The sequence below is a fragment of the Opisthorchis viverrini genome (genome assembly GCF_000715545.1).
Source record: "Opisthorchis viverrini unplaced genomic scaffold opera_v5_158, whole genome shotgun sequence".
NCBI lineage: Eukaryota > Metazoa > Platyhelminthes > Trematoda > Opisthorchiida > Opisthorchiidae > Opisthorchis > Opisthorchis viverrini.
In genome coordinates, this window is record NW_008751812.1 from 556,442 (window position 1) to 579,538 (window position 23,097).

Below are 23,097 nucleotides of genomic sequence, written 5' to 3' on the forward strand. Positions count from 1 at the left end.
CGTCGACTGGAGAGATGGGCCGAACACTTCGAAGAGCAGTTCAGCTGGCCTCATGCAACACAACCAGTGGAGATAATGCATACGGGCGAATGGAACGTAAAGCTTGGTCGCCCTTCAGAAGAAGCAATTGGGTACGAAATAGCCGTAATGAAACGTGAGAAGGCACCAGGATCGGACGGTCTGTATCCAGCCCTCTTCAAAGAAGGCGGAAAATCTCTGGTGACCCACCTGACAAAGCTTATTGGTGCTATATGGGACGAAGAGAAAGTGCCCGCAGAATGGGGCACGTCGACGGTTATCCCCATCTCCAAAAAGGGTACGCGGACGCTATGTGAAAACCACCGTGGCGTCAGCCTGTTAGCTGTGGAATCGAAGGTGCTCTCTGGCCTTATCCTTCGAAGGTTGACTGGCAATAACCCTCTTCGGCGATCGCTCCTCTATAGTGATGCTTATGTCAACCCCATTACAGCTCTGTCGAACTCTCTATAAACTATGCTCATCTATGCACATCTATTCCCATATCGCCAGCCGTCGCTCTCTCTCTGAAATTAGAGGAAAAAGGCAAATGTTGCATTGAGCGACGTTCAATTCGCCATTTAGCTTTGGGTCGTAACACCGTATACAGCATTTCTTTCTCCTTGACCGCCGTTTTCAGCCGTTCCCTTTGCTAGTCGTTGTGCTAGAGTTTTACAATGTTTTTTTCAGCGCTGTGCGAAAGATCGCCCCATCTTACTAATTTCTCTTCTTGATTCTAGACTCCTCAAGCTACATTCTTTGGCCGTCAGAAGTTGATTTTGATCTACCACATACTAATTGTGTAAGCACTGCCTCTATAATGACAAATGCTTGCATACCACTGGTGACGTCGGTCGATGACTTCAAGGATAAAATAATTCGGTTCATTAACTGTTTCATATTGCGCCAAGAACAGTTGGTTCTTGATCAACTATGGATTTGCAATGGGGTCATTCTGGATGAATTAGACTTGTTCTTTACTGGCAAAATCCAGGAGGATATTCGCATTGATTTACATGGTTCAGTCATTTCACCTGGATTCATTGATATTCAGGTTAATGGAGCTTTTGGGTTCGACTTTTCCAACACACATCAAAATGTGGCACAGAGTTGTGATGTGATTGCCAGCAAGCTTGTTATGACTGGCGTTACTGCCTTCTGTCCCACTATCATTACCTCATCCAAACAAGTTTATTGTCAGCTTCTTCCCCAGTTTCGCGCTTACCGTGAGAAGCCTGGATATGCTCAGTTGTTAGGCGTGCATTTGGAAGGTCCTTTTATCAGTAAACTGCATTCGGGCATGCATCCAAAGAGTCAGATTTCAGATTTTGGATCTGACCCTGTCCAGGTACGCTTCCTTTGATAATTTATGCTTACAGCGCAGACGCTTCTAGACACTTACGGATCAGATTTAGACGTGGTTCGAATGGTTACGCTTGCCCCGGAACTCCCAGGTTCCGACCTGGTCATAGCGGAGCTTGCTTCCAGAGGCATAATAGTATCGATCGGACACACGGATGCGAACTGCACAGCTCTGGAGAATGCGGTCGCAGCAGGAGCCACTTTTATGACTCACTTATTCAATGCGATGCCCATGTTCCATCACCGACGTTCTCATTTATTTGGTAGTGTGACCTATCCGAACCCGGAGCTTTTTGTTGGCATCATCGCTGATTTGGTTCATGTGCATGCGGCTGGGTTGCGTGTTGCGGAAGCTATCGCTCCTGGACGCGTCGTCCTGGTTACTGATTCGAACATGGCATCCGGTCTACCGGACGGTGATTACACTTTTGGTGAGCAAGAAATTGAAGTTAGGAGAGGCGTGTGAGTTGTAGTGATATTATTTGCTTCAGCTAATTTAATCGCCTATTTCTGTTAAAACGGATAGGTGCCATGATGAAGCGCCCTGGTATTTTTTATAGTGGCTGCTTTTCTTTAATCTTCAAGCACCGACTATTCTGTTAGACAAGCGTTTTCCAGTTATTTCTGCTAATGACGTCTAAACGGACCGAAATGATCTGGACCAACATTTTTATCGCTCCTAGAATAATTGGAACGCAACTTGGCAGAGTCGGCGTGCACTTCGTTTATTGTTCGTTTGTGTGATAGCAGTGTTTACGTGCATATAGTAATTGTCTTGAAAAGCACAAGACATTCCGTTTGGAAATGCAAATAAGACGTTAAGAGCCAATGAAGTGACAAATCAATAAGCTGATGACTTTATGACCATTCGGGCGATCGATCATGCCAGGTAGGTATGCATAACCCTTGATCGCCGGGTACACCCACACAGTTACGAAAAGTGCCCTTCAATGCAACACGGGTTTTCTGCAGAGGGGGTTGTTTCTCAGGTACGTATTGGGTTTCCTATCCGTGAAAATGACAAATCAATTCGTTTGTCATGTTGGAACAAGACTTTATCGTTTGCAAACCTTACCCACCAAGAGCTCAGCACACAAGGGAAGATTGACGGCTCGACATGTACTTCTGCGCAATCGTCAGCTTACATTCTCTTGCTAGAAATGCCAAGCATCCAGTTCACATCGAATATTCTTTGTAAAGCCGATTTTTACATCGAAGACATCTAGGCTATCCGACAGGAATTGCTGAGTGCTTGTTCACTTACCATCATCCGCTTGTTTTTGTACTTAGGATAAGTCGCTAGGCCTCAACACTGTGCCGTTTCCTGTGGCGGCTTAAAAGTTTGGTTTCCTGGGAATTCGTGGAATCATCACCATCGACAGCAGTGCTCAGAACTGGCGCTTCATTGCCGTATTACCACAATTTACTTGAAGGCCTGATTGTGAAGGAAAGAAATGAAAATGGGTTGTACAGGGACTTAATGCTAACCTACCACAATCATTCAGAGTTGCTGACACCCACGGACACCAGAACACTTAATAGGAACTGACAGCAATGGCGTCTTTGACACTGACCAGCATCCATATTTTAGCATCTCCAGCTATATACAGGGGTAGGCCGCACGGACTTCAATCTGCAATTTAAGGTGCACCGACGGATTCTAGACTTTTTATAGCCTCTTCCACATCCATCTCTCTACCGGGTCAGCGATTGACCACCCCTCTGCTTGTGCCGCTCTGAATTTGGAGCGGAAAGCAGCATTCTGTCGTCAAACAATGACTTGATATATGCAATACATGGCCTAATCACCGTAGCTTTTGATGTAAGACACATTATTCGATTAAAGTCGCTGTTTCACAGCTTAATATTCTCTTCTAATTGTCTGGTTATGGATTCACTGGCGCCAGTCTACGTGAGCTGCGGTTCTAAGACATCGGTTATCGAACACATGAAAATGTCTCGGCCTTTCGATTCGAAGAGTACAGCAAAGCAGCTGATACACACGTCCCTTGAGGTCTAGGAATATGTCTCTGCTGAGCAAGGTGTTTCTAATTAGTAAGCGCGACCCCGGCCTTAGATATTCGTGAACCAGCCTCATCTCTCACACCTCTGTGGGGACTTACACAACTTCCAAGATACGTAAGATGCTCCACGAACTGCCGTACCTCTCAGCTTGTAAGCGGCTTATTCAGTGACTGCATATTCAGAAGCGAATTCTTACACTTTGTGAACGCAAAGCGCGTGTTAAAGACTTTGGTGAGTTTATCCAACAACACATGTGCTCTCTTCTTCGCGAAGACGAAGGTATCGTTTACATATTTCACATCGGTAAGGTTAATTATGCTGCCATATGGATACCAGGACCACAACATTGAATAGGAATGGAGAGCTTCAACATCCTTGTCGGCACCAGTTTATGCACGGAAGCTTTTTGGAGAGCACCAAGTTTTGGAATTCAAAGAACCTACGCTAGCAAACTTCGGGACCCCCTTCTTGAGCGACCGTATTAAAGATAACAGACCAGTCAACTGTGAGATGCACCTTGGAAATCCAGGAATACAAAAATCATGGATCCCTTATGAATGTGGCGTTGTCTTAATACCTGACGGAATGTGAAGATGAGGTCTTTAGAACCCTTAACTGGCCAAAATCCCCCTGCTGCTCTTGTATCAGCGCTCCATAGAAAACAATAAGACGATGATAAACAAGTAATGCCGAGAACCTCGTTACAACCGGGATCAAGCTGATCCCTCTGTGATCACCGCATTTATTATTACTACTTTTTTAAACGAGCGGCATTGCCTGGGACAGTCTGCTTTTTCCAAATGGAAGCAAACAGAATAGACAGATAGTGACTGACTTCACTCACACCCTTAGACAATAGAAGTGGATGGTTATTCGGACCAGGAGGTCGGTAGCACCTGAGGGAATATATACAGTCATAAGCCTATGACCATGTAGGAGTTTCTGGTGCAGTTCGATAATTCAAATAAATGACAGCAGGTGGCCACGAGAGTTGTTCTTCCACGTACGCATGAAACAGCTGTACAATGCTACTTGGCTTTCCGGCCTAGACTCACTTACGTATAGGACCAAATATCCGTTACGAAGTCCCTTTTGTTTGAAACCAGTGGTATGGGGCGATCGCTCAAAATCCGTAGACCGCCACGACCCGTTTTGTCCCGTTGAGAACCAGTGAAAGTGGATTTTCAACCAAAATGTTCCAGTCAGGGATTGTTTTTCTCAACTTTCGAGTGTTCTGACTATCTGATAAATCTAAACAATGTGAAACCGGTCGTGGGATTTGGGGTATTCGGTCCTTCCGATTTAAATCAAATAACAGAAGCTCCACTGAATGCCATCGTAGTGGGTTGTAAGGGATACCTGGGTACTGCAGATTATACCGAAAAATGTCAATTCCATCGGATCTCCAGTTCAAAGGTGGCGAAATACCCTTTAGTGCATGTGTTCAGGTTTCTGGCGCGTTAACTGCTGTGCACAAACTCTTCTTAAAAGTTTAGGCTCAGCCTCTGCCACGGCAGGTCTTGCTATATCGAGACTTCGAGGTTCCAAAGGACAGGTGACTGTATTCCAATGGTCTTTGCTTCAATGATTGGTCCTTGATAGTCGCTTCTGAAGGGTTTGTGTGGCAATGTCTATGAGATTATCCAGTAAATGTACCGTAAATTAATGCTATCCACTGTATCGGCCTATGCCTAACAACCATAATCACAATACTTTCAGAAACAGTTTTGGCGACGCTTTGAACGCCCTAATGCAGCGGACTAAGAGCTCAGCTATTCAGGCTTTCGGGGATATGAATGCAGAAGTAGGTTCAATTGAGTAGTTGTCTTGAAAGGAAATTGAGAAGCACGTACAAAAGCGAATGACTTCTGAAGTTGTGTTTTCTCCGTGGAGTGTGCTGTCTATGTAATACAAACTTTTGAAGTCGCTTATCCCCATGTTGCCCTCTCCCCGAATGCGAGTCAATCTCCAGCACAGATAGAACGCATAGCCATTAGCTAAAGGTATCGCGGGTGGATGACTGAATGCCACTCGTTCTCGAACACCTTTCTGAATTCAGATCACTCGCGTTGTGTTACTGCTCGTTGTGCGCAAGGTGCGCACACCTGGTCTGGTTATTGGGAAGCTCTCAGACTTTGATCTGAAGCAAGCCTACCGAAATCTCTTTCGGATATTGCGTCCCCTGATATTGGCTCTTACTGGAAGGCACTGTATGAAATTCTGCAGGATGCGGAGCGTTCCGTTTGTGGAACAATGCAACCAACTAGATCTAAGTGCTGGATCTTCAGCAACATCCTAGGATCGCTCGAAACTTGGGCACATACTCCTTGTCGTTTAGAGCGCATTACGACTCGGCGAACTGCCAGATATCAGTGAAAAGAAGAATTTGTAGGGATCAAGGAGGTCGGTGGGTCCAGAAGGTTGAGCAGATGGAGGAAACGAAAGACTGAATTTAAGCAAGTTATCCGGACTGATATGCGAAGTAGGCTCGGAGAGACCTCTGGTGAATGAACCAGTCACAGTTAAAAACTGCTCGCTTATCTCTAAGATAGGAAAAAACGCCTGAATCGTTTGATAGAACATTCTCAAAAACAATTCCACTGGCCATCTGCTGTTGCCTAGCCTGATTCCACTCCTCCAGTGGAATCATGGACAGTGAACCTGGACTTCTAAACGGCTTTTGAAATAAGTGAATGTTTTTTCTCCCTCGAGTATCACCGGGTTACTGATCCTGGCGAACTCCCACCCGCTCTAGTTAAAGATAGAGTTGGAGTTCCCATACGTTAATTCTCAAACTTTTTCACTCCTGTTTTGGCGAAACAGACCATCCCAGCCAACTGAAATGAGTCGGTAGTATTGCTCGTTTTCAAAAAATTGCTTGCAGTGAATGAGAATCCCAGAGGTTTTGATTTGATCTCGTTTTAGCCAGACTGTCGATTATTCCTCACCGTCTTATAATGGCGCGTGAAGACGGGCCCTGAGAACTGAAAGCAAGATTCCCACCAGGAAAAGGCTGTGTGAACTATATCTCCACACTCTTTAAATTGTAAGGGCTTGGTGTTCTTTGACTTCGAGAGCGCATTGGATTCTGTCGACCGGTTAGTTCTTTTAAACAGGCTTGCGCAGTAGGGCACACCCAAGAATTTCATGAATATCGCGTGCTGTTTGTATTCACGTACTTGTGGGCGTCTTAGAGTCAATGGAGAGCTCTCCAAAAGCTTTCCTACACACCGTAGTGTCCGGGAAGGGTGGTCAGTCTCTCCATTTTTTCAATTTTATCAGTGGTGAAGTAATGAGGTGAACTCCAAGGGTTTCCAAAACGGTTGTGTGCAGATCTCCGAGCGAGCACCCTATCGACCTGAAATATTCGGGCGAAATTGTGCTGGCTGTATTGTGCTACGGCGGTGTCCATCGATGTCTGAGATCTGTAGCTGGAGTCCGTTGGGGTAAGTGTGATTGGGAAACAGGTCTTTGGTGATGCAGAAGGTAATTCACCCAAAAAATTCATCCAGCACTGCAAGCTAGGTTGGTTGGTCTATGTGTCAAGCATATCGCATTACCGCCTACCCAGAAAGGCGTTGTTTTCTGCGCCTAATTGGGAATGTCGGATACCTGGAAGTGAACAGAGTATGACTTGGTAAAAGCTAATGTAGGTTGCTACGAAAATTTTCGGTGCCGTTAGTGCTGCTTGTCTTCCAGGATGGAGTTTACGTGACCCTCCTTGTGCTTGACTGGGAACACCGAAGGATATGGCGATCGATCGGTGTCATGCATGCCGTTGGTTTTTATCGAGATTGTCTGACTGGGTTCTGGAGGCATCTCGGATGTTTGTGTTTGGCTTGTCGTAGATCCACTCCATGCCCCATTTCTTTATTCTTTCGATTATTAGACTTTATTTAAATAAATGAACATGGTTTCACCTCATTGAGGCATCCATGTGCTCCGCTGGTGCTGCTGTCAATGGTGAAACTCCGGCAGTTGTGTTCCGTAACTCTCCCCGAGGAAGCGCTTTTGTAGTGTTTTTGGCATCGTCTCTGTTCCATTTACTTTTTGCTTTATAGAAGCCATCTTGGTCTTCGCTGTTAAGTACTATTCGGCACAGTGGTTTTTGCGATCTGCGCACATATCGGTGTCAGACAAGACTGTTCCACCATATGTTGACTTTGGTGCTGACTTGCTTCCGGACCCAAGGTGCCGCGATAGACTTCCAGCATGTAGACGGTATAATCCTTTTGGGCCGGATCCTATGCAAATTTAAGTAATGTTAATCGTCATCATTGTCAGAGACAACAACCTCAGTGTTGGCACTGATGCTTCACTGTCGTGAATGATGATGAAAAATGAATCGTTCAGCTGCAACACCCTTTCGGTGCCTAGCTGCCATGCTGCCCGAAGGAAGCACTAGGGCTGGGATACTGCCAGGTTCCCCAAGCTTAGACAGGGTGAGTCGAGAGGCAGAGATCGGGTTCTAACCACGGAACTTCTGTTCAGTAAATTCGCGCTCTAACCACTTGGGCAATCTCTCACTGCCGTAGTAAATAGTAAACATACATAATTCTACCACATGGTTCGGTATCCTCTTCACACTAGCAAAGTGCAATGTGCCAATTCCAGGTGCTTCTGCACCATGCCTTTTGCTTGAAGATAAACCGTTCAATGCAGTTAATCTAGTTATATATGTGGTCACCTGTTCTAACGAAAGGTGAAATTGACCTTCGAACAGAGAGGACTAGGACAGCTTTTATCAGCCCTTGACAACCACGGCATCGATGTAACATCTGTTTTTTGTCACATCCCCACACGCTTATGCGGTTCTGATACCTGGCCACTTGGAGTTGGAGACGTTAACAGGCTTTTGGCTTTCGATTTGGGTGGGCGGGGGATTCGTAAGTGTTAGGTGGACTAATGGCGTTTCATAGAGTGTACTGGTCTAATATTGTATCATACAGGACCGTTCGCCTCACACAATTCCTTCTGCCCAACCATGTGAGGATAGAATTGATCAGGGAGGTCAGATTATGGCCTGGTAGCGAAGCACGAAAGAAGTCGTCACCAAACTTGCGCTATAAACCATCGTCTTTATGGATGGGGACCCCTGATACGATCTAATCTAATATACAAATTTCTGGTATGTATAACGCTTTTGCGTGCCTAATGGCACGGAACTGCTAACTTCAGTCAGATTCAGAGACATACCTCGAAGCTCTCCTCGATCATTATAACTCGGTGGTTTCAGTTGTTACCACTTTTCAGTTCTTTCCTCAGTCCACCTTCGATCGGTGAAAAAAATAGTGGCAGCTATAACGGCGTGTCATGACAATTAAGCGCCAATGTATAGTAATGTTGTATTACTGTCAATGATGGTGGTATTGACTACGAGTTGTGAACAGTTCATAGCTGGCGGTATCAGTAGCTCTGTGTTGGGTTATTCAAAATCGTTGGTGTTTATATGGATCGGTCAAAGTAGGTTGTACCTTCTGAAGAAAAAACCTAACCTGTCGTGAAAACCTGATTTTGATTTCGTGGGCTGTCCAACAACTAATCAAGCAAGCGATCCCTAAAAGCAATGTTGTAAGGAACTACTGTGTACCCTGAGTTGTGGGTTTCCGCCAATCGCTCATCCGATATAACTTTATATAATGAGCATAAAACCTATCTTATTTTTGGTGTTCCAGGGCTTTTATCGCTGGAACAACTTGTCTTGCCGGCAGCACAACATTTCTACCTGACTGCATCTGCAACTTTTGGCGTGAAGTCTGTCAGTGTTTCCTCAAACCATCAGATATGACTGGTAATCCGTGGCCAGGCTTGGGAAAGGCCTTAGCCGCAGCTAGTACCAGACCAGCTAGAGGACTTCGACTGTATCAGCAAGGTGACTCCGCGACTGGTCCCCCAAAGCTGAGAAAGGGTAGTTTGGAGCCAGGAGCCGACGCCGATTTCGTGATTCTGTGTCCGAAGGCACTCAGTCATCCAGTTTCGCCGAAAGTTAAAGTAATATCCACTTGGATCCGTGGTGTACCGGCTTTTCAATCGCCAGAATGTAACTTCACCCTTTCGAACAGTCGACAGTCTGTTTAGTTTGTCACTAGTATCGTTCCTAGTCGCTGTGATTCGGTATCATTTCAGATTTCGATTGTGTTTGCCTTTCTGATTATTTGCTGATTTGTATCCACATTTCCCTCTTTTCATGTAAATGCTATTTTGCGTTCTAGTGGATTTGAATATACCAGCTTGTGTTTCTCTTCAATTTGTCACAGATATTGCTCTTGTTTGTTACCACTGAAAAGGTGACAAAACTCGGGTATTCCTTTCGGAGCTTAGCTGCCACGCAACTCAAGTATAACAAATGAAGTACAAACAGGTTGCCCAGGCCTGTACAGGAGTGGAAGAGCATTGCTTTACTCAAGATTTAAGTTTCTTTGTCAACAACGTACCTAGGTGTATGGGTCATCTTGAATTCATTACCCCCAAATCCGTGCGCCACTGTTGTCATCCCGTTCAGTATTGTCATCAGTACGCGAGCTCCTGATGAGGCACGTGGAAACGCGATTGTATTCCGAGCCTGTGTCAATGTATAGACTTTCGTGCCTTTCTTGCATGACCTGATAACCCCAGCCAATAACCCCCAGTATTGCTGGTGATTTCCTCCTGCTTTTTTGTTTACGTTGACTGACATAGTGTCAGGACGTTCGAGCCTAGACAGGAGGAGGACGCTTGGGCCCATCACGTAATCCGTTGGGCCCAAACGTCGGACTGAAAAGACTATTACAGGGGCAGGGCAGTGTAGATGGCCAGTATATTGTCTTCAGCCTACCGCTTGTTGTTGAACTGCGTGTCACATAGACGTCCACAGTGTGATACCGTGAGCTATGGAGTGTCTGGAGGTACCCCGGAACGATTGTTGTAGGCTTACACTAGATCTGTTTCCCATCCACTCCTATTCTTTTCGTTACGACAAGCTGTTCAAATAAATTGTGGTTTGTTCGCCAATGAAGCATGGATGTTGATTGCTAACGTCGCGCTGTCGATGATGATGAGGATCAAACCTATTCCCATCGAGGTACAGTTTTGAAGATCTCGTTGAATTAGCACAAGTTAACTTGTTGCTGCCATCTGGTAACAGCTGTCATTCTAGCCCTTCTGGAGAATACTTTTCGTAATCCTGAATATTTCTTCATTTGCTGACCTAGTGTGGATGAAATCTATCCATTTGTACCATGTACCAAAACAATTGTTTTGGACAAAAGCAGATAAATTTAAATGCAATCTTGTACTAACGTTTTGCTTTGCTCAAGGTTTTATCAAATATTAGGTTTTGCTTTGAAATTGGCGTGGTTGGTTCAGTGTTTTTGGATCCGAAGCAGTTGAACATTTTCCGGAACTCATTTTCTATGCCCAAGGTTGATGGGTAGAATCACCGGCTCGGCCATTACATGATCTCACTCCTATGAACGAAGTGCCGGTGTTCCTATCTGGTGTTGAGCTCAAGATGGCTCAGTGGTCAAGGCGTGAACTTACCGACAAGTAGGTCAGTGTTTCGAACTCTACATCTCGACTACTCCTGTCTAGGCTTGGGCGATCTGGCAGTACCTAAGTCCTCGTGCTTCCTTCGGGTGGCTCGACATCTAGGCACCGGAAGAATGCTGGAGTTGAACCTGGTGTTGCTGTTATCGATGATAATGTTTTCCCTGTTTAGAAGGAATTTTGTCTCTGGATAAAGCAGCATGTCTGAGTGTAACTGGGCAAAGAGCGATGTCCTCACAATTTGACAGTGCCTCATTTTGAAAAACCGAGAAGCACTGTACGGCTGTTTCATCCTTATTGGGAATCATCATCAGTGCGTATCTCACAAAACTCCGGAGAACCTTGAACCAAAGTCGGGTTTCACTCCTTTCCCAAATGTCCAGTCCTCACCCCTTAAATGCATTGAGTAATGTGTACAATTTGCGTGAGGCCTATATCATTATTGCTCGGTCCTCCTGAATTTCCCCTAACTTAGTTTAAAAGATATTGCTAGAAAAATCTCCCCTATCCATCCGATGTGAGTGGCGCATTATAACATTAGGGACTATTCTACCTCGGACTGTGAAACGTTCACACAATACTCTGGTCAGTACCTTTTCTGAACAAACAACGACAGTTTTTGTTCAGAATAGCAGTCACTGAGACATTCATCTAGTGTTATTAATACCGTTTAACCTACCGCTTACTTCGTTTCTCTACCTGGCGTACTTAAGATGCGAATTCTTTCGAAGAAGTTATTTGCGCTGGCTCTTGAATTTTTATTTTCCTTTCAAGTGGTACAAATGATGAGCAAGTGGAATGCCAATATCCCACTGTCAGAATAGCCCACGGGTGACACTCGCCAGGCACGCATTCGATCGTTTCCGTCATTGAAACTGAACACTGGGGACTAGTTTCTGTTTCGCGTGTATAGGAAAATTAGGCGTCCAAGTGATGGAAGTTAAAGACGACTCTTTTTGGAGAAGAAATTTACTAGAACACTGGATTCCAACCTACTTCACGGCCTTTTAGTAAATCTGTCGAAGTCATTCTTCCGTACATGTTGCTCATCGTTGCATAATATCCCCGACAATACGAAGATCGCCTACAAGTAGTATATCAAGCTTGATTATTCCAAACTGTTCGTGTTTTAAAAATGCAACCGAGAAGGCCCTCGGCCTAAGGACATTATTATTTCGGGGGCGATACTCTTTAATATGGGAGTTGGCCATTTTGGTTTGTCTGGGAATCACACAAGCACTAACGAACCACCATATATCACTTTGGCCATGGGATGATCACTTCTCATTGCTGTATTCCGTACCTTAATAACAGACAGGACTCAAGCAGTTGCACTGGCTCGAATACAGGCAATACATAGATAGGTTCCCTCACTACTTCACGGTAGAGTGTGCATATCAAGGACCAGGATTCCGGATTTTGTCACAGAAAACCGACGTCATTGAATTCAAGTGACACGTAAACCTACTCGACCGAGACGCGATGATAGTAATGTCGCAGCAGCTAGCATGCGACTTACATCGCATAGACTGTTGGTGAGGACAATACGCTCTTTGCCAACTTTTAAATTTTAATTACAGCTAATGAATCTGCATACTTCTGTCTACCCTTTTCAACCCTTTAACATAGCGTTGATCATCTTTCCTCTGGACATATTTTTCTCCATGGCAATCCAATAAACAACGACTATCGTACAGGCGCTACGATTGACGGTAGGCCGCTTTTGCTATTTTAATTGTATCGACTGGTCGTATTCGTTCCGTAAACTTGCTCAAGATCCACGCTTGTGCATCTTAACCTTGAAACACTAATAAAACTTTACTTACTTGCTGGCAGAACACACCCAGTCGGCTCTAATTATACTTTGCTCTCTCAGCTGTGTAAAATTTTGCCGATTAACCCGAATGGAGTGAAGCATGCCTTATGGAACCAGACGCATGTTTCGACCACATATTTGGCAACAGTGACATAGGGGATCAAGTGGTTGATGGACGAAAGGCAAAAAAGACAACGAGATCGTGACGAGTGTCAAACAATTCAGATAGCAGTTGAATCGGGCAAACAGTCAGCATTCGAGAAGTCGTTATATTCAAAATTCGAAGCCATTATTCCTTGACTCATTGAAGCTTCCACTGCTCTGCTGTGAACCACTGTCTGAGGAGAGCCAAAGAAGGATGAGAATATGAGAGCGGTAACGGAAGGGTTTAGTTTTCAAAAGACTCATTTACAACCCAGTTAGAGATAGCTGTGAAAATATTATGGCTTGTGCGATTAATGTGACCGAATTATGGAAGTACGACCACGTAGTTCGGGGGCCAGTACTACTGACATCAAAAGAGAATGACAGGCAGCTTGATTTATAACGATATAGTTTTTTTCTAATAGGCTCAAAATTTGCAAACCACTCTGCCGAATTGCTTTGGTATGTGTGTCGTCGAATCGGTCGGAGTAGGACCTCTGATTTATTTGTCATGGACAGACCTTACAAATATGTGCATCGTATGCCTCTTGGTCCGAGATTGCAACTCGTTGCTTCGGAAACAATAATGCTAGCCTTGATATTTCTCTGAATCGCATACATGTGCCGCTACTCTGAGCGAGTTGCCTTTCTTGATGGGATGAATCAAAAATTATGTTTTGTCTACCAATTTTGCATTCATTTTTCTGACTGTCTCTCTTGTCCAGCAGAACCACTGTCCGGAGACAGAATGACAGTATTGGTGTTAGAGAAAACGAAGCAATCGTCACTTATGCGTGTCAATGGTATTGCCCCAATTTCACTTGCCTAATACTGTTTAAACGAGTAAAAATTCACGTGTACAAGCACTCATGTAATTAGCTTTGTGCGTCAAACTCCCTCACGTTTCCGATAAAGGCCTGCTTACAATGGTGTAAGCAGACAAACTTTGACATTCGGCATGCGGATTCAACATCAACTTATCGAATACAGAGTCCATTGAAACCTCATACAGAGATCCTGTGTGTATCACATTAGGTGGTGAATTTCTCGGCGTCCGTATTGCACTGTTGTCATGCAAAGCTAACGCCTGGAACTGTGTAATCTGGCCGGATGTAGTGGTACACTTCTGCTTGATGTTTACCGATAAGGCGTATGCTGCAATAAGTCCAACTGACCGAATACTGGACAGAGCGTGCTGCAAAGGATACTACTGACTCTCAAAGAGAGTGTCAACTTATTTAACAAACAAACATTTGATTGATTCGGATGTTGGGAGTGCTTGCTGCTCGGCCTCGTTGAAAACTCTGAGTCTCTACGTGAAATTACTTTTAGCTGACACCGCACACAATACAGACTTATGTTTAACGATCATCGTGTTTTCTTTAATTCATCACAAATATCTGACAACCTGGGACATCCAAATGGGCTATTGGCTTGCCGATTACAGGTACAGGTGAACTTGTTACTCATTAAACAGCCTTGAAATGGAGATATGGCAGGTAACTGGTAAAAAATCCATCGCTACCACCAAATGCCAATTTTCTATCAACTTTATATATAACTCTCAGAACAAAATCGCTTTTTGTTGCAGGGTGCTAAAGCCATTGATGTTGAAATGAGTAATGTATTGACTTATTCTGGACAAACTTCAATACCCAAAGTTAATAAAATCAGGAATGTGTCTATTCAAACATGGAGCAAGTGATTTGTAGAAACCTTTCAGTGAAGCATCGGTGTTGAACACTGACGTCATGCTGTCGATGATGATGATGATTTCAGGAACATCCCAAAGACTGCCTGTTATTACAACTGTATGTTGCAAAAACGGCAGACAAATGACAGGAAATGCCTTGGTCGAAATTAGCTCTGATTTCCCCAAGGCGAATCATTTGGCAGAACAATGAGAGCCCGTCGTTGAGCATACATACTTAATCTCTTTGCTAACATCAAAATAGACCGTGCTTAGAATCAGTGTATTTGCCTTTAAGCGAAGTGCAAGAGTCTGTGGTGCGCAATGGCACAGCTGAAGGAACCAACGGTTTGTAAACATAGGTTAACTAGACGCGTCACTGCCGTAGTACCAACTTAGCGCACTAATTGCCGGGCTCATAACTGGTTGACTTGATAAGTTTCCACATTTTGGTAACAAAACCGGAGGCCTGTCGTTTGCGCATCAGAGCTGAACACTGTTCACTGAGTAGATGGCCCTTCAGATGACTTTTTCACCGGGGTCACCTGCGATTATAATCAACAGACTCTGCCGATTTCGTTTTTTGTCAACAATACAAAGGTCGTCCGAATGACCATTTGCTCATTGAACATCCTTGTATGTCAATGAATGTCAAAAACAAGTTATAGTTTTATCGTCAAGCCCGCAAGCTATTTGGGTGTTTCCGTTTCTACCACTCAGCGCTCTCTAATGCTGCAAGGATGGGTCTCTTTACTGAGGTCACTTTCCCCCAGAGACAATTGTAGTTTAATAGTGTCCCAACAGGCTCAATTCTGTCTGCTGAGCATTCGCCAATGAGAAGAAATGGTGTACGACCAAGCATTTTAAACAGTGCAGCTGAACCTGGGAATTAAGAAAATAAATGTCTCAACGAAAGACTGATATTAATAGCCGCTCGCACTGTCGAAGTATCCTCAACTTGGTCGGCCAAACCCAATTTAGCATGTGTGTTTGGAATTTACAGTAATACACTTATGACAAAGGTCGAAACATCGTTGATGTACCTAGATGGTGGGTGCTTCGTTTATTCACAATGTCACGATGAGTCACAGGGTTTGAAGACAGGCCACAGTGTACCAGATACACGCAAAAAAACTATTCCCTGATAATGGACAGCAGAAAGCATAGAGATGCAACAATAAGCTATATCATTGAAACGAACAGGCACGCGACTGATATACTTAGTTACAGGTAACGGAGATATGGCCCAAGTGGTTAGAGCGCTAATTTACTGACCGGGAGGTCTGTGGTTCAAACCCGACCTCTACCTCTCGACTTACCCTGTCTTGGCTTGGACAACCTGGCAGTATCCCAGCCCTCGTGCAACCTTCGGGTGGATGGCAGTTAGGCACCGAAAGGGTACTACAGCTGAACGATAAAAAAGTATGAGACACGTGCGAAGTGGTGCCATTTTATCACAGAAGCCACTAGGCATAAAGCGATGAAATCGAGCAGGTCAAAATTCTACCTCTAAACAAAAGAAAGCAACCGGTAACTCGTACATGTATAAGAAAACAATGAGTAAAAACAGCCAAGTGTGCCAAAAAATGATACAACGGACCGTTGCGCCACCGTGTTATTTGGATTTCATAAACTGATCAACTGTGAGAGCAAGTGAACGCATTATATGTCCAGCACTACCAGCAACCGCCAACAACATAGGTTGGGTTTTGATGGAAAATTAGGAAGTGAAATCGACATTTGTGTGACAGTGTCGCTGTGCATTTACGAAACGCGAGATAGCATGCTAAAACCATTGACGTTAGACAGAGTAAAGTTTTGACTTGTTCTGGATAAATTTCAATGCTCTACTCGCCTATTAAAGAGCCACTCTAAGTCAGAAGTAATAATAACACATAGAACGTCCTAAAGTACTAAAGCTAGGGATATATCAGGTTGTCCTGACTCATTTCAATGTACAAGTTATAAAAGTTGACGTTGGAAATATCATCATTAGCGTCATCATTGTCGACAGTAATCTTCCAGTAGTAATTGCTGGTGCGTACTTCACATATAGCACTGATTCCTTTTATTAAGCATTTTATTCTCATCAGTTAGCTGCATTCCAATGAAATGGACGACCAACCCGAATCAATCATTCACCGCACTATCAAAGTAAGATTGAGGAATTCAGTTGCGGCCGTTGTCATTTCCGGAATGGCACTCAAGTTGATTTAGGCCGCACTCACTGTGGTGTCCGGGAGGTAGTGGTAAGCACTGTTAGGCAACTAGGCATTATATTTGTGTCACTAAATCTTGAGTTCATTCCAACGCCGGGATGCGAATGAATTCGTTCACTGAGGTATCTTCATTGCGAAACATTACCAAGATGACAGCAATTTTGCTTACTTCAGTTAATTTTTGACTAAAAATGGAGTACGTGGGAAGTAAGAATTACTTCGAATTTCTGAAGAATACCACACAGAATCTCCGGCGGCTTACAAGGTGTACACGCGCATGAGATGAGAGCGTTGGCAACAAAAATCAGTCATACCTAAGGCGCCACCCAGTGACACTGAATTACTAAACATTCGGAAATGACTGATCCACTGCACGGGTCCAGTTTGTATTACAACTTTGCATAATTTGACCTGTATGATTGCTCTAAACGTTTTACATCAATTTCTTTTCGATGCTACGATCGGCCATCCGTACGACCTTGGTCAACATCAGGTCAACTTGTTGGTGTGCAATCTTCCGGTGGGGATAGCCTATGTGACTTCACTGTGCCAGCATACTCCAAGAACATGCTGAAACAATGTACACCATATACGTACATACTACTGACAGTCATCTTGCTCCATAGGCACGACACAAAACAGCTCGCAGTTAGCGATGTTAGCGTAGCGGTGTGTTCATTGCGTTGTAATTAACACACTGGTTCTCAGGTCCCAGAGAGCGGCAATTTCCCGGTTGTCTGTGCTGAATTTGACTGTTTTTACTATGATCTCCGGCACCACGAGCCTCATTTGTCACACTCATTAAAAACCCTCACCTCTACGTCCCAGAGGGGCCCGAATCAAATGAACGTACTACTCCTAAGTTTACTCGTAGTATATTAGTGGTAGATTTCCAATAGGATAGTTTATGAGGTTGTGGTAATACCGACAAAGACTTGTGTATAACAGTCATCGTGTTCTTTCAGTTGATACAGAAAGAACACAAGTAGCTGTCAACTAGCCTGTTGTATTTGCTTAAAGTGTAGTGCATTTTATTATATAATCTGCGGTGACTTACATGCATGCGATGCGAGTGTTATCGACAAAAATCAGTGATACATAAAACTCCATTCATGGACGATGCTTAACTGTACGGTCATAAGTGAGGTAATAATTGTGAGGACACAGTTTGTTTTGAGGAGAACAACGAGAAATTCTTTTCACAGATGTTTTGCTCATTGGGTAGTGTACATCCGCAAAACAGTTGATTATTTTTTCTTCCCAGTTTCCTGGAGTGAAATTAAATTTAAATATTATATTGGGCAATTTTTCTAGATAATTTATCCAACAGAGCCCCGTTGGCCCGGTGCACTACTGATAACACCATACGGTTGAGTAAGGGTTGGTTTGAGGCGGTGAACCCAAAAACAGTTTGCATACAATCGAACACATTGCGGCGGAAAAATCTAATTTCAGTCTAAGTAAATCGACACTGAGAAGACTGTGATCAAGAAAGTGTAACAAGTATACGAACAAATAACTACGCATAAATGAAAACACGCTAAACGGCACGACATGTAGTACCGAAGTGCATTTATCATAGGCTCCCTAGGGACAATAGCATCTCTTTCCTCGATAGGATTTTCGGGTCCCAATGTGACAAGACCTTCCGGGAACTCCGATTTGTGAAGAACGGAAGCATCCAAATTCATCAATATTGACTGCGGCAATTGGTCGTAGTCAGCAATGCTGGTGCTCAGGTTGAAGGGAGGTGCGAAAGTAAACAGCAGCCCGCTTAGTCAACATTACTTTCAAGGCCGTATTCAATGAAGCGCTGGATGATCGAGTACCTTCAACCGAGACAGGTGCAGTTGCAACGATCGCTTGTATACTTTGAGAAATCATAACCAGTGCTCCTTACCGGGGTGCACCGACTTTCATGCAGATCATGTCAACCAATGGAAATAGGGAATCAGCACATATCTTTGATAGAAGTTTACTACTGATAGCGTGCATAGTGGGGTGAACTAAACGAGGAAAAGCATATTTGGAAATGACCATTAAAAGAAAAATCAGAAGGTTTTGTTGGTGATATTCTGAACAACCTACTACTCACCTCTTCTCAAAAAATAAGCTGGTTAGTGTTTCGGAAGGTAAACTGTTATTTACACTTCACCATCGTCAGTTACGGTTCCCATGATTCCTTCTAAAAACTCAAACGTTCAAAGTAACGCACCCTGATTAATGGTTTCCGGTTTCCGTGCTCAACGGTTGACTAGTCACTGGGATGCTTTTGGCCGACCAAATTAGTGAGTCTGGTGTTATGCTTTTTTGCTAAGCAGAGCGTGCACCTTGAGGTATTTCTCTACTACATCTTGTTGTTACCCCAACTGTTCAAACTGAATAATTTCGACAAATCCCTAATGAGTGGGCTTAGACACAGCCCGTCGATGACACTGTTTTGCACCCACTTTCTATAGTCCAAGTTTTATAGCCCACGAACCATTGGTGCAACCGTGTTACAGAACCCAGATCATGCGACGAAATGTTGACTGGCAGCTGATATTTTCCGCAGTGTCTTATTTCCACGCCGACCTACTCTTCGCTTAAGAATACAAGGAAGGAGTTTGCCGTCAGTTCCAAATAGAAGTAATTCAACACTCTTCTTGGACCTTCCACTGTGGGAGGTATTCCGGAGCCCGAATAGACCGGTCCACTCATATTGCAAGGTTACATCTGCCCATTAATAGCGGCTCCTTTGGCTTCTAACACCCACCTATCCCATATCATCTCCCTCCTTCATTAAAGGTTACCTCTAGAAATTTGTGTTTGGTGAATTAAGTCGTTCAGATACCCCCTGTTCTCTTCTGAGAACCTCACCCGGTGTGCGTTGTTGCCCAGCTAACTTGCGGTAATTAGTTGACCATTGATTCAGTGGCATTTACTCTTGGTCCTCATATCTTGGACCCAACGAAGGCCTAGGCAATGGCTGCAGTTCACCCAGACTTCCCGAGGATCAGTTCACGAATTTATGGATTCACGGATTCATGCACAGTATCGAGGCGCTCGCCCAAGTTTGCCTGGTCAGTTTTGTTCTCGTTGCTCAGCGGCTGTCGTTCACCTGAAAGGTACAGGCGAGAAAAGATTGTAGCACTGCGCTTCAAGTTGTCAGGGAAGGGCAGCAACCTCGTCAGCGCGAGCACCCAGACAGAATGAAGTTCAATAGTGCTTTGAGCTGGGTTGAAGACGGAGCGTGGACAACCGTCGAGGGAAGGATAGTCCACGCAACAACTACCCGAAATGAGATCAATATTGCCTAATAAAAATTTGCGCCCTAAGCTTCAGAATTGGCCCACCATGTGCCCGTCGTCTGTCTGCTGGGTTAGCGATCAAAACTTGTTGGCCAAACCATAATTAAGTATTAGGTCTCCTCGGAGGCGACGATACTCCAAGCACCACGAGACGGCAACCATTTTCGTCGAAGATTATTGGTCACGCTCATTAGGTCACGCCCTTCTTGCATCCTGAGAGGACGAATTGGTTGGCATATCCATAGGAGCCGTCTTACGTAAACCCCATAGAGTTCTTTGAAGTCCATTCGAGTGATACGGGAGAAGGTGTGCCTAAACTTCCGTGGAAGGGCGAATGCCTTTTGGGCCGATTTCTCATGGCGCAACGAGAAGGACGTGTTTTAAGAGAGCGAGACAACTTAAATCCTTTTTGGCATCCATACTCGTGAGGTCTTCTGGTCCTTTCTCACCATGTACGACAAAGGCGTTCGCTAAGCCCCTTTCGAATGACATATGGACGCTCTTTTCATCATTGAGAGGAAGGTACCAGTCCAACGACTACTGCTTTGCAGCTTCTGCATCCATCTGGAGGGCACTGGCATTTGAACGCAAGGATTTCAATTTGTCCGCAAAAGGTAGACATGGAATTAGAAGAACATCTGGAAATTCGTTGACGTACATCAGAAACAGCGGTAGTCCCAGAGCGGGACCTGGAGGATCTCCAATAGATACCGGCGCCAGAGAAGAGAGGGTCGAACCTAATTTCCTGCAAATGTTGTCTTGAATTGTGTTTTCAAATGTGGATAACCCGCTCTTCTAAGCTTTGCTTCCTTCCGCTCTGAAGGTCATCTGCCACATCACTGATAATGCTATGCATATTTTTTCATCTGACCGCCACATTTCACTCGCTTGTCGTTCATCTCTACTTTCTACTTCGAGCATTGGTGGAATGCCTAACTGCAGTAAACCTTTGGCGCAGCACTAGTTCGTAGGAGACCACTTCGACGCTACGAATTCACCTGCTTTCTTGTAAAGCATGACCCAACTAGATGATGATGGATGCATTTTGGTTCCATTTTCCTTGACTGCGTTAAAACTCATAGCTGAGTCCCCTACATACCATGGCTACAAAACCCAAGGTATACTGTATTTCACGAGGTGGATTTCCTTGCCCCATTTTTCTTCTCCGAAACATCGCCGGTAACATAGCGTTCCCAAGTCGTTGTTTAGAGGTGTTTACATTTTATCCTCAAGTTATTCACCCTGAGGTTATACTGACAGACCCAACTCTTTTCTTCGCTTACGATAACGACTGTCAGAACTCCAACACTCAAAAGCTCTAGACTGATGCAGACTTAGAAGAACGCTCAGCGTCAGACTGCCTCTCATTCACAGATACCGTGTGATTCTACTACCGCATGAATAGCCTCGGGACGCCATCTTTATACATGGTGTTAAAAGACGTTAAACGAAATCCAGGTTGAGTAAAAAGAGAGGCCTGATTGTTCAGCCTTCTTTCACTATTTTATCTGGGTCCACCACTAGGAAAACCTATAAATGGTGTGCGCCTGTGAACAAATTACCACGCGTAAGACTTTGGATTAACTGGGTAAACAAGTAAGTTCAACCCCCCTAGGGCTTTAGTCCACCCTGACCGAACCTACTATTAGTCCAGATTGGCTTTACCCGCAGCACGAGATCCCCGACTGATATCCCCTGTCACTGCTCCCATGACCGACGATGATGAGCATGCTGTCTTACGCTCCAGATTAGTGGCACTTGGACTTGTTTACCGGGACTGTAAGGGCCACACAAGCACCGTATAGTGATTGGAGCAAGGAATTTACCTCCAGGTTTCGAATGAAGCCAGCGTATATGAGGATGCTTTACCAATGTACTTATATTCAACCTTGTTTCATAATGTCGCAGCAAAAGTTGATTGTTATGCGGAACCTATCCGATTGATATTCCTCGAAGCAGCTTCACAATGCCTATTAGATAAGGCCATCACAAAAGGAGGAGTTTGTGGCTATCAGTGAGAACCTTTTCTTTATTGAAAGCAGTGGGAAACAATTCAGTCCTTTTCAGGCACTGAGATCACTATTACCTACTGAAATGACTGAACGTGTTCCTGTCGGTCGGCGGAGCACCTTTCTGAACTGGGATCATGTGTTTTTTTGCACTAAAGCACATGAAGCTTGTTTACAGCGCGACGGTTGTTTGCAAACCTCCCGCGGTAATGACTTGAAGATCATGGCTTTGCACAGGCTAATTCATCTTGTGTTTTTATTGGCATTTGTAAACAAGTCGGAAACGCGTGAGTGATCAGTGTTCGTTCAATTTTTTTGCAAACATACTTGCTGCACTGTTTTTGCGAAGGCGCCTGACAATTCAGTGTGATTTCGCCTGCACTTATTCCGGTTTTCTTAACCTCATATGGGATCTGGCCAGCTGACCAAAGTTTATAACCGGTTGTCCACCGGGCATCAGATGGTGACCGTCCTTCCTCCGAACTCGTCAGGGTTCATAGACACACGCGCTCACAAACGGTGGAATATCACTATTTCCGCAACTTTTCGACCCTTTGTTTTTGTGCCCTACGAGGAGTTCGTGGAAGGATTGTAATAATAAATAGAGCCTTAATCTGGTTTATATGCACTGAAACAGCGTTTTTAAGTGTTTGTTCCAGTCGCTCTTCGTCTTTGCGTAAGGCGTGACGCTTTTTTTAAATATAATCCCAGGCGACTTACACGGTCTCTAGATGCATGTGATAGGAGTGTTGTTGACACAAATCAGTGATACCTGAAGCGTCATTCAACGACTATGTATAAATATACAGTCGAAAATGAGGTATTTATCGTGCAGGTCCAATTTGTACGGGACGAACTAACGATAAATTGTTTCCGAGGTTGTGGTAATAGCAGCAGTTAGTAGCTAGCCAATGTAACAACCCTAGGTCCAAACGCAGCTACGCCCTGAGGCAAGAGAACCTCACGCCTGATGAACCCCGTATGAAACTCCGTTAAGCTTATT

At 44.4% G+C, this 23,097-nt stretch overlaps 1 protein-coding gene across 1 annotated transcript in view; it reads left to right on the top strand.

The window, feature by feature from the left end:
• The window catches only part of T265_07040 (hypothetical protein), a gene marked incomplete at both ends in the record, with an annotated part of 59,574 nt that overhangs the window by 2,209 nt on the left and 34,268 nt on the right, over positions 1–23,097 (top strand). Inside the window, 5 exons of the mRNA XM_009172464.1 lie at positions 103–316; positions 756–1,363; positions 1,400–1,839; positions 9,078–9,393; positions 22,273–22,381. Of these exons, the coding sequence (XP_009170728.1) occupies positions 103–316; positions 756–1,363; positions 1,400–1,839; positions 9,078–9,393; positions 22,273–22,381 (1,687 nt within the window). The remainder of the gene's footprint in view (positions 1–102; positions 317–755; positions 1,364–1,399; positions 1,840–9,077; positions 9,394–22,272; positions 22,382–23,097) is intronic.